The sequence below is a fragment of the Atractosteus spatula genome, chromosome 14 (genome assembly GCF_055471065.1).
Source record: "Atractosteus spatula isolate fAtrSpa1 chromosome 14, fAtrSpa1.hap1, whole genome shotgun sequence".
Classification (NCBI taxonomy): domain Eukaryota; kingdom Metazoa; phylum Chordata; class Actinopteri; order Semionotiformes; family Lepisosteidae; genus Atractosteus; species Atractosteus spatula.
In genome coordinates, this window is record NC_142719.1 from 39437799 (window position 1) to 39452137 (window position 14339).

General features: G+C 38.2%; 1 protein-coding gene across 1 annotated transcript; it reads left to right on the plus strand.

The window, feature by feature from the left end:
- Positions 1 to 6701: 6701 nt before the first annotated feature.
- Positions 6702 to 13956, plus strand: gprin1 (G protein regulated inducer of neurite outgrowth 1). Its single transcript, XM_088932758.1, has 3 exons — positions 6702 to 6886; positions 7872 to 8187; positions 9942 to 13956. Exon 3 carries the CDS (start codon positions 9994 to 9996, stop codon positions 11791 to 11793), a length of 1800 nt encoding a protein of 599 aa, XP_088788884.1. The 5' UTR covers positions 6702 to 6886; positions 7872 to 8187; positions 9942 to 9993; the 3' UTR covers positions 11794 to 13956.
- The last annotated feature ends 383 nt before the right edge of the window (positions 13957 to 14339 follow it).

Below are 14339 nucleotides of genomic sequence, written 5' to 3' on the forward strand. Positions count from 1 at the left end.
CAATGAAAGCTTTTGTAAGCTGTGACTGACTACATGGTGTCAATTCAAAGGAACGTTTGACTCCACAAACAATGAACCTGCGTGATACCAGAGCTATGCTTGCTCTTTCTTCAATCCCTTTTCTTGTACAAACCTTGTATCTCGCTGAATGCAGTGTATTGGTCAAACAGGCACATGGTCAGAGGGCTATCCACAAGAAAATCCACATGATGTTACAGCATATGTGTAGCATTCCTAATGGATTACATGGGATGTCAGATGACTAGTGTATCTGCTAAAATAAATTATACTCTTAATGGCAGTATTTGTAGTTCTATTGAACTTCTTCCTACATCAAATTAAGGAACTATGAGACAAAATCGCACTCAAGGACCTTGTAGAAGCAATGGACAGTTATTCAGTTGTGCATAACTTCTTCAACCAAAACCCAAGGATGGAAATGCATTCTATTACCAGCTCTTTTCACTACAAATAAGATTAATAATTTACACACTAAGCATGATGTGTGCAGGATTTTATCCAGCAGTGCTTCCTTGAATCTTGTCACCATCATTTATTAATCTTGCATTTCTAGCTTCAAGTGTGCTTCTGCTGGTGGGTATGTCAAAATCAGCTGTGACTTCGTAATGGGACTGACAAAACATAAATTGAATTTCAGCAAATGGAGCTTCTCAACCCTGACCAGTTTCTGTCAGTTCAAAGTGCATTGATATGGAGTGATATTCAACATTTTACAATGATCTCTACAAATAAATAGAACTTAGAAAAATGGGTCACACAGGTAGATTCATTATTTCCATGGTGTTTTAACAAATGGAAGTTCTTAACTGAAGTTCAGGAGGATGACAACAGACAAAGTCAATTTCACACAGCTGTTTTAAAACACAATGGTTTCTGACCTTCTACTGTGTGTCTTGCAAACACTTTTTCTCACATTTTGTTGCATGCATTGATTCATCAACACTTGGACTCCACATAACAAAAACACAGAAGAAAAAAGAAAATTATTAAACTGTTCCTGCTGCTCCTGATGCCATCTCCTCAGCCCCTGGTCTCTGGTACATCAGGCTCAGTCAGCAGGCATCCTGCCTTTCCTTCTGCCACATCCCTAGTGTCCAATTAACTAAATATGTTTAGTGCCTTTGTCTCTTGGTTCCTCCCTCTTGGCTCCTGCTGTTCTTGATGCCATCTTCTTAGCCCCAGATCTGTCCGGTGTCCTACCTCCGGCTCAGTCAGCAGGTGTCCTACAGCTTTTAATGTCTGCCTTTCCTTATGTCTCTGTCCCCGGCATCCAACATGGCCAAATTGCTGCCTTTTGCTGCCTTTGGCCCTGAGTTCCTCCCTCTTGGACCCTCTAATTCTAAAATTCTAAATTCTAAAGGATTCTAAAGTCCTCAGGTCTGTCTGGCACCTAACATCTGGCTCAGTCAGCATCCAACTACCAACATCTCCCTTTTTGAATTATTCCCAAACATCGTCGCTGCCTTTCTTTGGGGTCTCAAATGGAAACAAAATTCCATTCTCAAATTGCTTTCTTTTACTAATTGATATTTTAACCTTGTAGTTCTTATACCAAACTATTTAATGTGCTCTCCAGTTTTCAACCAGTTTTCATCCTGGTTTCCAGACTTTCTCTTCATTAATATTTAAAGGCCTCATTATGTCCTGTAGCTGGTTCCCTTTTCATATGTAAAAACTTTCAACAAAAACCTGGATTCTTCACGTAGTAATTTCTCATTGCTTGTTTCCAACTGGCGCAGCCTTCTTAGCAGGATTTCAAGGTATTAATTACACTTAATTAAGAAAATGTGACTGGCCTTCAGAAGCATGCATCTGAACTAATTCTGAAATAAGCATAAAATCATTTGAATCATTGCGTTCTAGTGCTTGAATGGTCTTTTCATCACTATTTCTGCATTGGAGGTTTTAAGGTTCACTTGTTTCTTTTTGGGGTTGTGAGCCTCCTCATCCTCACCCCTTAACCCAAGTGAGTTAAGCCAAAACATATTATACTAAAACACACAAACATTCACAGAGCATCTGATTCTTGAATGGCGTTCCTTGCGAAAGAAAATCAATATGGCGCACATATTTTACAGAACTTATTTGAAGAACACATGAGTATGTATTCAGACAAAAAATTAATTGTGAGGGCTGTCTCTTGCTAAGTTTTGTAAATCTGGTTTTCAGGGACATAAAACTTCAGGACTGGGGTAGTTTACCTTTAAGTGACCCGCTCCTTAAACCATTCCAAGAATGCTTAATATTATTAAATTAAACAAGAGGAGATCGAGTTGGAAAAAAGCAGTTCAGACAACACAGGTCTGGGCTAAGGTGAAGTGCAGTGGTCAGAGTTTTGGACTTGTCACAGGAAGGACGTAGGTTAAAATATCAGGAGAGACACTGCTGTTGTAATTCTGAGCAAGGTCCTCCTTCTGCTCAATTACTCTAGTAAAGTGCCCAGCTGTATAGATGGGTTCATACTGTAGTAATTTGCGTTGTAAATAGCATTAGTCAAATAAATTAGGAATTCAATCTATCTAATGGTTGGGGAATGTAACTTCTAACACCTTTAATTGCATTATGTAACAATGAATAAACCAATTAATAATTAGATAATTAAAAACACAGAGCTGACTGGAGTAAGACAACTGTTTTTGACAAATAACTGAAAAGCAGCATATAAAGGGAAAAGAGACAATACAGTATCTCACACATTTCAGTTTGACAAAAGATCATTGTTGTAGTCCCAAAGATTGTGCAGATTTCCCCTTTAGACTGTGAGAAAATTAAAATATAAAAAACACACCTCATGTCCAGATCTACCATTTCACCAGTATGAAGGTGATGATGGTTCAAAATAAAGTTTTCAGGCATAAAAACTGAGGCATGAAACGCAGTAACTTTTCCAATAAGTGAAATATTTTATGTAAGCCATTTTAGGCCATTTTCTTTTTATCTTTTTGACACAGGCCCAAGTGCTCTCTTTGAGTCAACTAGACATGTCAGTGAGTTCAAATACACTAAATGACCTTATTCCTTTCTAAACCTTACTGTTGCCCCTCTGGAGAGCAGCGAAAGGATGTAGTTACGTGAACAAAAACAGCACCTGATACTGCCAGACCTCCTGAAATATTGTGTTTCTTATTCCTGAAAGTCACAGAGTTTTTCTGTTCCTAACAGATGAACAAGGATTATGTTGGTAGAAATAAACCCATGTTTTCTTCCACTTTAATGTAAGTAGAGTTTTATATTTTTTGCCAAATACAAAAAAAAAGTATCATGCTGTGATAAAATCACTTGGGATGTTTCTGAAATAAAGCCAAGAGAAACAATGTGCAAACACTTGTAATGTGATTCCCAGGCAAATAATTCAATATAACTATATGACCAAGCAGTGGTCAATACTAGTAAAATACTAGTTGTTAATGCTCTATGGCTACTTAGTTTTATTTCCCTGGATCTAAAACAAGAATGCAGCTTCAAGTCCCTTTCTATGTTAAAAAGGAAAAAAATCACCTAAAATGTTTGATTTCACTCTCTTGTTTGGTTTATCCGATCTTTTCCAGTACCAGTCACAAAAATGTGTTATTCTGCACTGACTACATAAGCCAAGGAAAACACAAGTGATCTCATTCAGCATAAAGATACAAAGTGTCCACAACTCAGACGGGCCCCTAAAAAGGGGTCCCGGTAAGTACTTGCACTCAACTTCTTCGATCGTGGAGGAAGAACATGTAATATGAGAGTTTCATCATTAAGCTCAAAGTGACTTTGAAGCTGCTTGTCAGAGGATCAAGGATGCTAATTTGAGAGCCAGAGTAATACAGCATCTTAAAATAAGCAATGCAATGCAATTAATTCACTGAACAGATGTTTACTACTTTACTGCAATATTAGAAAAACGTATGTTCCATAGGAGTGACAAATCTTGTCTAAAATAGTAAGAAACATCCAGCACATAGTACTTCCCATAATTATCAAGAACTATAAAGTAACATCAGATCATATCTTTTAACCAATGTGCTTTCCAATGGGAAAGAAGTCAAATGTATGCGGTCTCACCAAAGACATAATTGTTAGTGCCCAGGGGTATAGTGCATCATTAAACCTGGATTATGCAAACCTGGATTATGTGCCAGTTCAGACAGCCTCAAGGGTTAAAAGACAGTGATTCTAAGATACTGTACAAAAACACACCAAAAGAGAAATCAAAATTCTGGCTGCGAGAAGCTAGTTCTCTGCTATATGCATCTCAGGCACAGCTACATCATTTGTTGTTAGCAGGGTGGTATCATACATCTCTCTGTGAGCATATAGTGGAATCAATCCCAAAACATGTTGTAGCTGTAATCACCACTGAAGGAGGACTGAGCCTCTGTTATGAGGACTTCCATTTCTTAGTATGACAGTGTATTCATGCAAGCATTTGAATTTAGTTTATTTCCTCTGTTTTAATGCCTAGAAGTATGATTCTGTCTACAATTTTCCAGAATGACATTTTCAAACAGTGTTTCTGCCTAAAAGTGTAGATTATAATTACTGTCATACTTATGGTAATTTCCCATGCATGTACTGTTGAATTCAACAGCTCTCTAGTTACATAAAATAGGCAGAGTGCAAGCAGTAATATGTGAGGATAGGAATGGGGGTGGAGGCATGAAATGATTGCTTTTTATTGTTTCACAATATAAAGAATGTATAATGAGCATGATAAGAATAGCTCCAAACTAGAGGTTTATCAAGTGGGAAATAATAAAATGTCTATTCTGTTTTACATTTTTGTGTTATCATTCTTTGCTGCTCAAAGCAGTTGTGTTATACATCCAAAAAACTATAAATAAGAAAAAGACAGATGCACCGATCTGGTTGCAATCCCTTTTATTTGAATTTTTTTACAGAGGAAATTAGCCTCTCACCTTTGAAATCCTATAGTCCTCCACTCGAGATGGAAACATTTCAGCAAGGCTTTGATCTTCAATAGGGAGAACAACAAACATTCATCATGACTTAATCTGTACCTGAAGATTCACTAAAACAAGAAAAGAAAATACCCTTCTTGCTCAATGCTAATTATACATATAATTCCACATATTAATATAGTGCCAAGGCATCCGATAGCACTCTATATACTGTATAGAACAGGACCTGCTTCATCCACCACAGAAATGCAATGGCACCCATGTGGGGGACACTAAGCAAACATTTCATACCAGCAGCCCCACTATTCTACATAGAAGTGAGAATTTACTTCACCAGTGGAGGTTTGGAGGAAGTTGAAGTAGGCCAGATTTGTGTAAACTTCTAAGAGTGGAATTCAGCTTGGAGGCCACTCCTATTCTTACGAACTGTGCCCAGGAGTCTTTATATAATAACCAAGTAGTCAAGAACTCAGTATAACATCGTATCCAAAGAAGATTGTCCATTTTTGGCCAAACTCAAGCTTTTTGGCAGAGGGAACTAGGTGTTGGGACACCATGTTATGATGTTCACGATTCCCTTTGTCTTAACAAGGGCTCCAGAAACTGATGATATCAAACAGCCCTATGATATAATAGATCCACTGCCGTACTTCACAGTGGGCTAAAGTGTCTTTTCAACATTACCTCCACCTTTCTGTCAATCATAACACTGATGAGAATGTCCAGAAAGCACAATTTGTGTTTCATCTGACCTTAAGAAAAAGTTTAAATTGTCATTCAGGCATAGACACCCCTTTCTGTGGTTCGCCTTCAGAAGAGCCTTCCTCTTTGCAACCAGAACAGAAATACCAAATTCGTGCAGGTAACTCGGAATGGCAGTTTTTGACACTTCGTACCCTGAAGACGCCAGTTTGTGTTGGAGGTCTCCAGCTATTGCCTTTGGATTGACGGTTGTCTCTCAAATCTCTTGTCTCACAGCCTGTAGTGGAAAGAAAGGTACACCTGTGCTCTCTTCCTGGCGGGGTTGCCACTATATAAAATATCAATTTCACTATATATATAAATTTAAAATTCATAAAATGGACACTACAGGCGAAGGTGGTAGAATCAGCTTTTTGCAAATTCTTGAGTAGTCATCCCCCAACTTATGGAGGTCAATGACCATTTACCAACAGGCTTTGGAAATCTGTCTAACCTAAACCATGATGATGCATGTTATGACTGAATGTTTTCAATGTGTTACATCCTCTTGTACCCCAGGGAAACAGAAAACCTCTGGAGACCTTTATATAGTTCCGCGGGCTTCCATGTCACTTCCAAAGAGCAGAACGTTACCATAGATTTGTTTTTGTTGGAATTTATTTAAAGAAATACTTAGAGAAGTAAATAAATGTGACCCTTGTATTTTATGGAGTTAGTTCAATTAATTATTAATGAGAAAAATTACTTTGTTCTGTACAATATTATGACAGGGTGTTAGATTTTGCGTTTAATAATTATTACATATTCTGTAATGTTCTGTTCCTATTTCATTGGGGGTAATGAATAAATCAGGATGGCGTGATACTCTCACTATACTGCTGTGATTATATGCATATAAATGAGGCTTTTCCTTTTTACCACAGTATACCAAGGTATTCATATTTTTTTTTAGTTTGCCTAACAATCTTTAAATGCTTTGTTAAGTACTATATTCCCTAGGCATATGACATTCACGCCAGAATAATGAATGATGCTTTATGGCTAGGCTATATCAGTCTGTTCCGCGTTTGGTTATTCGATTCACTCCCTGTGTAAGCGAACCGGATAGCTGTATGGCAATGTTGAAGGGCTGACCTGTTCGCAGTTGATGTACAGGAAAATCTCGCCTCCATTAGTCCCTTCGGCAGCAAAGAGACATCATCTGTACTTATTACAGCTTCATCGCGCGGGGGAACGTTTTGCACAGCACCATTTTCCTCAAGGTAAATGCCTCATAATAGTGACTGTGTGTTATTTGTGCGATCCACCTCTTAGCATTATCATTCCATTGCTTTCCTATTGTAACAGCCAGATCTTAGGTTGCAAGGCTCGTTTTTACAATTGTCGTTACCGTAGTTTTTTTTTTAATATATATATATGTTCCCGTTTTAAGATGAGGCTTGTGAGGACTTCGATTAACTTTTTACCCCAATTTTAAGTTTCACGTTTTCGTTTATTTTCCCCCTTTAACTTGCAACATCGGATGAGCTACTCACATTATCGCACGCCCACCTTCGTTTTTAAGAAAACACGATGCAGGTATCTGTACCATATTGCTAGAATTTAACTAGACCGAGTGTTGTTCTTTTTTCTGTATTATGATGGAGTGTTCTCTCGGAATTTAAAATGCCATTGCACAAGTTGAAGAGCAAGACAGTGAATACCCTCTTTGACGAAACACAGTGGTCCCCTGCATGGATATCCGTTCCGGAAAAATATTCGACTCTTTTCTTTGCATCACATAAGGATACTACGCCGATAAGTTTCTGAAAAGGACATTTGGAAAATCCTTTGTGTTATGTTTTGACACGTTTACTACTGCCCATTCAACGACAACCGTAACTTGTTGATATCCCCATGATAACAAATGGAGGCTGTTGGGGATGTCGTGTTGTTTCCAAATTGCAGTTTCTCTTGTAACATTGACATTATATAAATAGTAACTTTTATCTCCACATTTTATTTATTTATTTTGCTTCCAACATCCAAGAACTTGTTTGCTTATGTGTGCGTTGTAGCGTTTAAATAATAATAATAAAATAATAATAATAATAATAATAATAATAATAATGCTTCACTGTGGCTACATGTATTTTTATCTGATTTGACAAGACCGTTTTTTTGTACGTTACATCCGATTTCTTTGTTATTTATTAGATATATATTCGTATTTGTATGAATATTTCTAACTGCGTGTATTTGTTTTAGACTGAACAAGAGAAACGCACAGGAAAATCGTGTTCTTCGATTTCCAGTCACAACCAGGTTGGAGCTGGTTTCCAGGGAGACGGAGAACAAGAAGCTTTTAATTCCTGATCTGTTGCAACATCTAAGGATTTTCGAGAGGAACCTTCGTGTTTTTTTTATTCTCTCTACCACTGCAGATGATATCTACTGTATATGAAGCAGCAGGAAGGAGTGTAGGGTATCCCCTGTACAACTAAATCTGTGAACTGTAATGAGTAAAGACCCCCTTTGTGGGAAATGGATGGAGTTGTCTTCCATTTCTGCGCTTCTTACTAAGGTAATAATGCATTCCAATCTACCTTTTGTAATTAGTCTCTCTTTTATAATCAGAGGATAAGCATATACTGCTGTTTGAGATTTTAGATTGTTAGCACCTCAAATTAAGGGGGGGAGGGACAGGACAGTTACGTCTGGCTACGAATTTGTGAAATAGTCCTTTTGTGAGGAACATTGTGGCATCTGTCTGATAATGTATGTGGCTTGAGTTTTGAATTGTGTTAAGAGGGTGTTAGTCGTTCCTAGTATAAATGTAATCAGCCTGAGATTTCTCAATTAATAGAGTCTATTGTATGTGTTAACAAGTGAAAAACACTCATTTTTAATTGTGGAGATTAAAATGTAGTGAAGATCTCTAAGGAAATCTATTGAGAAACTGTGCTTTTTATTGTTGGGTAAATTCGGTATTTTATTCCCATTATTCACATCTTGAATTCAGCTTATATGATACAACGAATCTGGCTCATTTCTAACGAGATAACCTGTTCTGTTGCTACTTCTGTTATTGTAGCTGCTCAGGATACAAATGCTGTATTCTAACATTATTTACTGCTTAATTTGTGAAATAGTCAATTAGGGCTTGGAACCCCTACTTATTGGTTGCTAACATTTAGAGTATTTGACTGTGCTAGACATATGATTTCAGAGGATTACCTCAAAAATGGGAAATACAAGCTTTTCCCTTTAAAAAATGTGCCTTATAAGACACCTTTATACTCCAATACCTAAATTCAGATGATAATTTATTATACGGATTCCGAAATTTCTGATTTTGATTTGCTAACAATGTTCCTAAACCACTAGTTTGTTTCATTACACCCCATTTAACTTACATTTTTTTCTCTAAAGAGATTTCATTGTGCCAGCCCTTTAAGAACCTTGCAGTTTTAAAATTTTAACAAACACGCAAAAGCCCACAGCCTCTGACAAGCCGCACGACACAGGAAACAATACCACCCACACTGGACAATTCATCGTGTTGTTCGCACAGCCATTCGGTTCAATGGACAGTACATTTCTTCACATAGCTCCATTCTTCATTTCATCAAAATGCATATTTGTTTCTTTTTTGGGGAGAAAGTTTTTCCAGTGTAAAACTATTGAGCAAAAAAACTTTAATTATCATTAAAACAAACACAACTGTGTATCTTATTTCAATAAACATCTCTGCTTGTTTTACATGCTGAAATAAATACACCACTGGAGGCTTACATTTTGGCCCTGGGCCTCAGTGTGTCACTGCAAGCTTGAGTATATAGCTATTGTAGAACCTTCTTTGTGTCTTACTTCTTTACATAATGTCATTAACAACAATTCTTAAGGGCCCTTATGATATAAACATAAATCATCTATAACTGTCTGGGCAAAACTGGTCAGATACTAAGGCTTGCCAATGTGAGCAGCAAATGTAAAGTGGCTTAAATTAATGTTTGAGCAATTTTCTTTTTTATTTGTGCTGTGTGTGAAGTTAAAAGTAAAGCTTTTCAACATCATGTTGTTATATTCGATCCTTTACTGAGGTTGTAGTCATAATTAATTAAAGGGCATAAATATAGTGTATCAGTGTTATAGAATTATTACTGATATCTTGAGTAAATGTTCAAATGCAGTTGTTTTGAATGCAGCACACTATTTGTATTTAAAACAGTATGTGGTATATAGTTTGTCTCTTCTTGAACATTGGTACAAGCAAAAAGAGAGACTAGAAGTTATGTATATGTAGATGAAAATACATAGCGTTTTTTGTTGTTGCAGGTTGTAGTAATCTACACTTCTGGAAGACTGTAAAAATGAATACAGAGTGAAAATGGGGAGCACCAAAGACCTAACTGGTAGCTTTCAAGTATCACTCAATGGTGGTGAAGTAATGGCAGATCCTGTTGAGGTAGCTGATGGCTCAAACCTAAATTCTCATTATCTTAAGGGAGGCGTTAGCTGTGAAAAAAAATCTGACTCATCTCCCTTTAATGTGAACTCTGAAGTCAAGCACCTGGATGGAAGTGGCCCTTGTCAGCCCCAGGAAATGGTCAACAGCCTTGGAGAAACCTCAGAAGTCAAGGACAAGACCTCTGAGCAAACAGATCAGACCTCTGCTGTACATGTGGAAGAGTCTAGTGACATTGTACAAAGGGATACAGTTGTTACAGCAAAAGTGACAAAAGTTGCACAGGAAAATTCCAGATTGTCTGCAGGACCAGTTAAAGATCAGACAAAGAACGAGTGTAGTTCTCCACATCCCAGCCAAACCAGCAGTAAAGCAGTAGATGACAGTAACGTGACGAATCATGCATCCACATGTTCGATCAAAAAAGAAGTGATTGAAGAGATAAAATCATCTTCACACTCAAGTGATAAAGAAACAGATTCCTTGAATGAGTGTGGAAATCCAAAAGGGGACTATGCTGTCTTGTCGGATGGTTCCACTGTCATTACAAATTCAAAAGCAATTCGAAATGAAGAGCAGAGCCTAAAAAAGGCTATTGATCCAAACATTAGCCTTCCCGAAAAGGATTTTAATAATCTTGCGCACTCTGATGGCCAAAAACAAAACACGGAAGCATCTACTAAGTTCCAAATAAATGTGCATGAAACCCAAGAACCAAAACAGATCAAGGTTCAGTCCCCACAGACAAAAGCCAGTCAGGGGGTAACCGTGAAACTTGTCATTCATAAAGACAACACTATGCAGCCTGAGCCTAAAAGTGCCGGTAATTTTTGCTCCATAACAAAAGGGAATGAAGACAAGAGAACAGGAGAGCTGAATGTATTGCCAAATTCTGGTGTCAAAGAAAGTGGCTCCACATTAAAACCTAGTTCCGCCTTGAACCCTTCGCAGCATGAGGAGAAGAATCAATTGAAACAGTCCGGGGGAAGTAAAATAAAAGCCCGCTGCCTTAGTGAGTCTGATGCAAAGCTCAAAGTCCATGATAACGTGTTTAGGGATAACAAAGGTCAGGCAGTAACTTCGCCAACCTATATCTCTCCTCATACCTTGTCAGCCAGCACACAACATGCGGAGATTCAGGTTAGCCTGGAAGCTCTGTGTAAGTCAGCAGCCACAAGTCCCATGACCCCTCCAGAAGGCTGCGCTGCTTTCTTTTTTCCTTATTCTACCGGGAAGGGAGCCCCACCCGGTGTGGAGGAGGTCAAGATTGCCACGAAGGATGCAGAGCTTCAGGTGGGGCACCAGGTGGAGTCAAGGTCTGTGGCCACCGCACCGATGAGCCCGCTGAGTTTAACAGCAGAAGCATCTTACCCGGAGATCCAGATAAAGGGCGTGACAGAAGATGACCAGCCGGAGCCCGTCAGAGAGGTCAGATGGGACGAGAAGGGCATGACCTGGGAAGTGTATGGAGCCGCCATGGAGGTGGAGGTCCTGGGAATGGCCATCCAAAAGCACCTGGAAAAGCAAATCGAGGAGCACGGGAAGCCGCCCCCTCTCCTGCCTCTTGCGGCCACCCCCAACACCGCAGTGAACAGGACGGGTTCGCTCAAGGGCCCCGTCAAGGCCCTGCAGGAGAAGAGGCAGCACCGCAACCCCTTCCGCGTTGTGCTGCAGAACATCCGGCGTCCGCGCTGCTGCGCCAGGGCCAGCACCATCGAGTGACACCGAGGGGCAGCTCGGCCTGCACCCCCCCACCCCGACACACACACACTCCTCCCACACCGTGATCATGCATGGTTCGTAGTGATCAGACTTTATCAGGCCTACTACCAGACAAAAAGAAGAGTCGCACAATCAATTGCAATCCACCCGAACACGAACACCTGCGTCGACGATGGCGGTAGTTTTGAAACTACAGATTTCACAGGGTATTTGGTCATACAGTTTCACTTCATACCTAAATGAAACATATACAGATATGGATCAAAGAGGACAAATTCTGGCATACTTACGCCAGTATTCAGACACAAAGAATATTTCTTTCTTTCTGGTTCTAACACTTTATTAGTTGTATTTGTTTTATGTATTTATTATCCCTTTTTTTATTCTGTCACTTAATGTCCAGTGCACTTAAGCTAAACATCAAATTGCATTAGCAACAGCAGTATTAAAGCTTAATGTTTTTTTTAGCATAGTATCTTGTAGAATTAATGGCTGTTTTACACGATACTTTCAAGCTAAGCCAGTACTATGTTTATATATGCCACTGAACACTGCTCTTTTTGAAGGTAGCCTTTCCAGAACATAGAGAAACAATAGCTATGATTTCTCTTTTTTGCGCTTACTTATATTGTACATTCTGCCTTTAGTTTTACATAGAATGTTTGAGTTAAGTATTACGTACTGTTTATTAACAAATTTATTAGATTCCAAGTCTTTTTATAATCTTAATGTTCATTTAAATTTTTTTAAGGATTCTTGGAGATTTATGACTTATTTAGACTTTTTAAAGTCTTTTCGTATTTAGTTCCTATTGCCACTGAGTTTGGCAAGGCCAATGGCCCTTTGATATGGCCAGACTTTAATCAGTGTCCAGTAGGAATAAAGACACAATAATTTCAATTAATTAGGATTTTGTATGTGGAAAAACAAGGCAAAACCTGTGCATTTATCACTGTGCATATGCTTTAGGAGTGTAGCCAGTTGTGGGTATCATTAATGGCATTAAGAATACACACCAGGGTATCACCAAATCTTTTGAAGGAACAGGTAGTAAACTAATTCCTTCGTAAGGGATTCTTCAGCAAAGACATTTTAAAAATCACTGCTCTCCAATTCGTTTTGCCTAATCAGTCTCCAAGGTGGATCATCATTATGATCATGGGTCACTTTCCACAGTCACTTAAACTGACAAAAAAATGTACTGACACTTGCAGTAAGAGGCTTCACTCAACAATTAAAGCTTGAAGAGCTATTCACATCCATTGTGTGAATGACAAAATTCACATCGGACTGCACATTTAACACTGATGCATCGCAACAGAAGGGGATTCCTTTCATATTTTATTATATGAGCTGTGTAAGTGAACTTTAAATGTGAATTATGTTTTTTTATTATTTCTGTTGAAGGCAAACACTTTATTTAATACGAGATTCTATGGAGAATATTCCTGTGTCTTGGCAGATTTAACTCTCTCTTTTACTTAAAGCTTATAGTCTTGAGTTTATATTTACCAGTCTCTTACTTCGTAAGGAGTATGTGGGTTCTCTTTTGTATTTAAAACAGTTATCTGCATTTCACTGCTCTTAGTAGATTGAAGTTATGTTGTACCTGCTTATGAAAGACCCTGTCCTAAGTGCTTTGTGCTGCAGCTCTGGTCCTTTCATGTTGAGGTATTGCTTTAGTTTCTCATAGCTGTTACAAAACAGACTCTTTAATTTTTTTACATAAAAGCTTAACTACTGGTTTAGTGTTCTGAGTATCTGAAATCTTTCAGCAATGGTGGCTTCAATCTGGTATATTTTATAATTAAGTCCTTTACTTCTTAATCTTCATGGGTAAAAAAAATGTATTGTAGTGGCCAAATGATTGCCAGCTTTAAGACACTGCACATCTATATTATTTTTTTCATTTTTTTTTTAAATTGATGTGATATCAAATCATATTTAGTCTAACGTAAATGTAAGATGGGGGATGGTAGTACGGCTAACTCAACCGAATCGCTAAAACTGTAGTTAAACCTCAGAATCTGGTGTTGCAAGTTTTTCCATTAACAGTTACTGTACATTGTTGGCTATTTGGAGACTATGGGGAAAGCATTTGTATTTCTGAAAATATGTTTTGCAAATTTAAGTTACTCTCTGTTAAATAAACAGATAAGCACATGGACTGCAGTTCAGTGTGATTGATTTAACCAGAAAACTATGGTTCGATGTGCATCCTATTGTTGACTTGTTGAATGTTGCTACCACATTATCACTGGATGGGGAAGCCTGTGAGGCAGTGGTGTTGCCCAGCCCTGATTAGAGTGGACCACTGTGTCTTCTGATGTTTGCTTTAGTTGAATTCTTAATCATTGGCAAAATGCATTCATTTTTCTATTTTGGATATATTTTTATATTTACTTTTAAGTGTTGAAGTGGTGAATAAGCTTCATAATTGGTATCAACCCTGCCCAGTTTGTGAGCTTCAGAACTGCTCTCATTGTGGTGTGTTGTCTGAAGTAACTGCCCCCCCCTGGGGAGCAAAAATGAAACACACTTTGGGA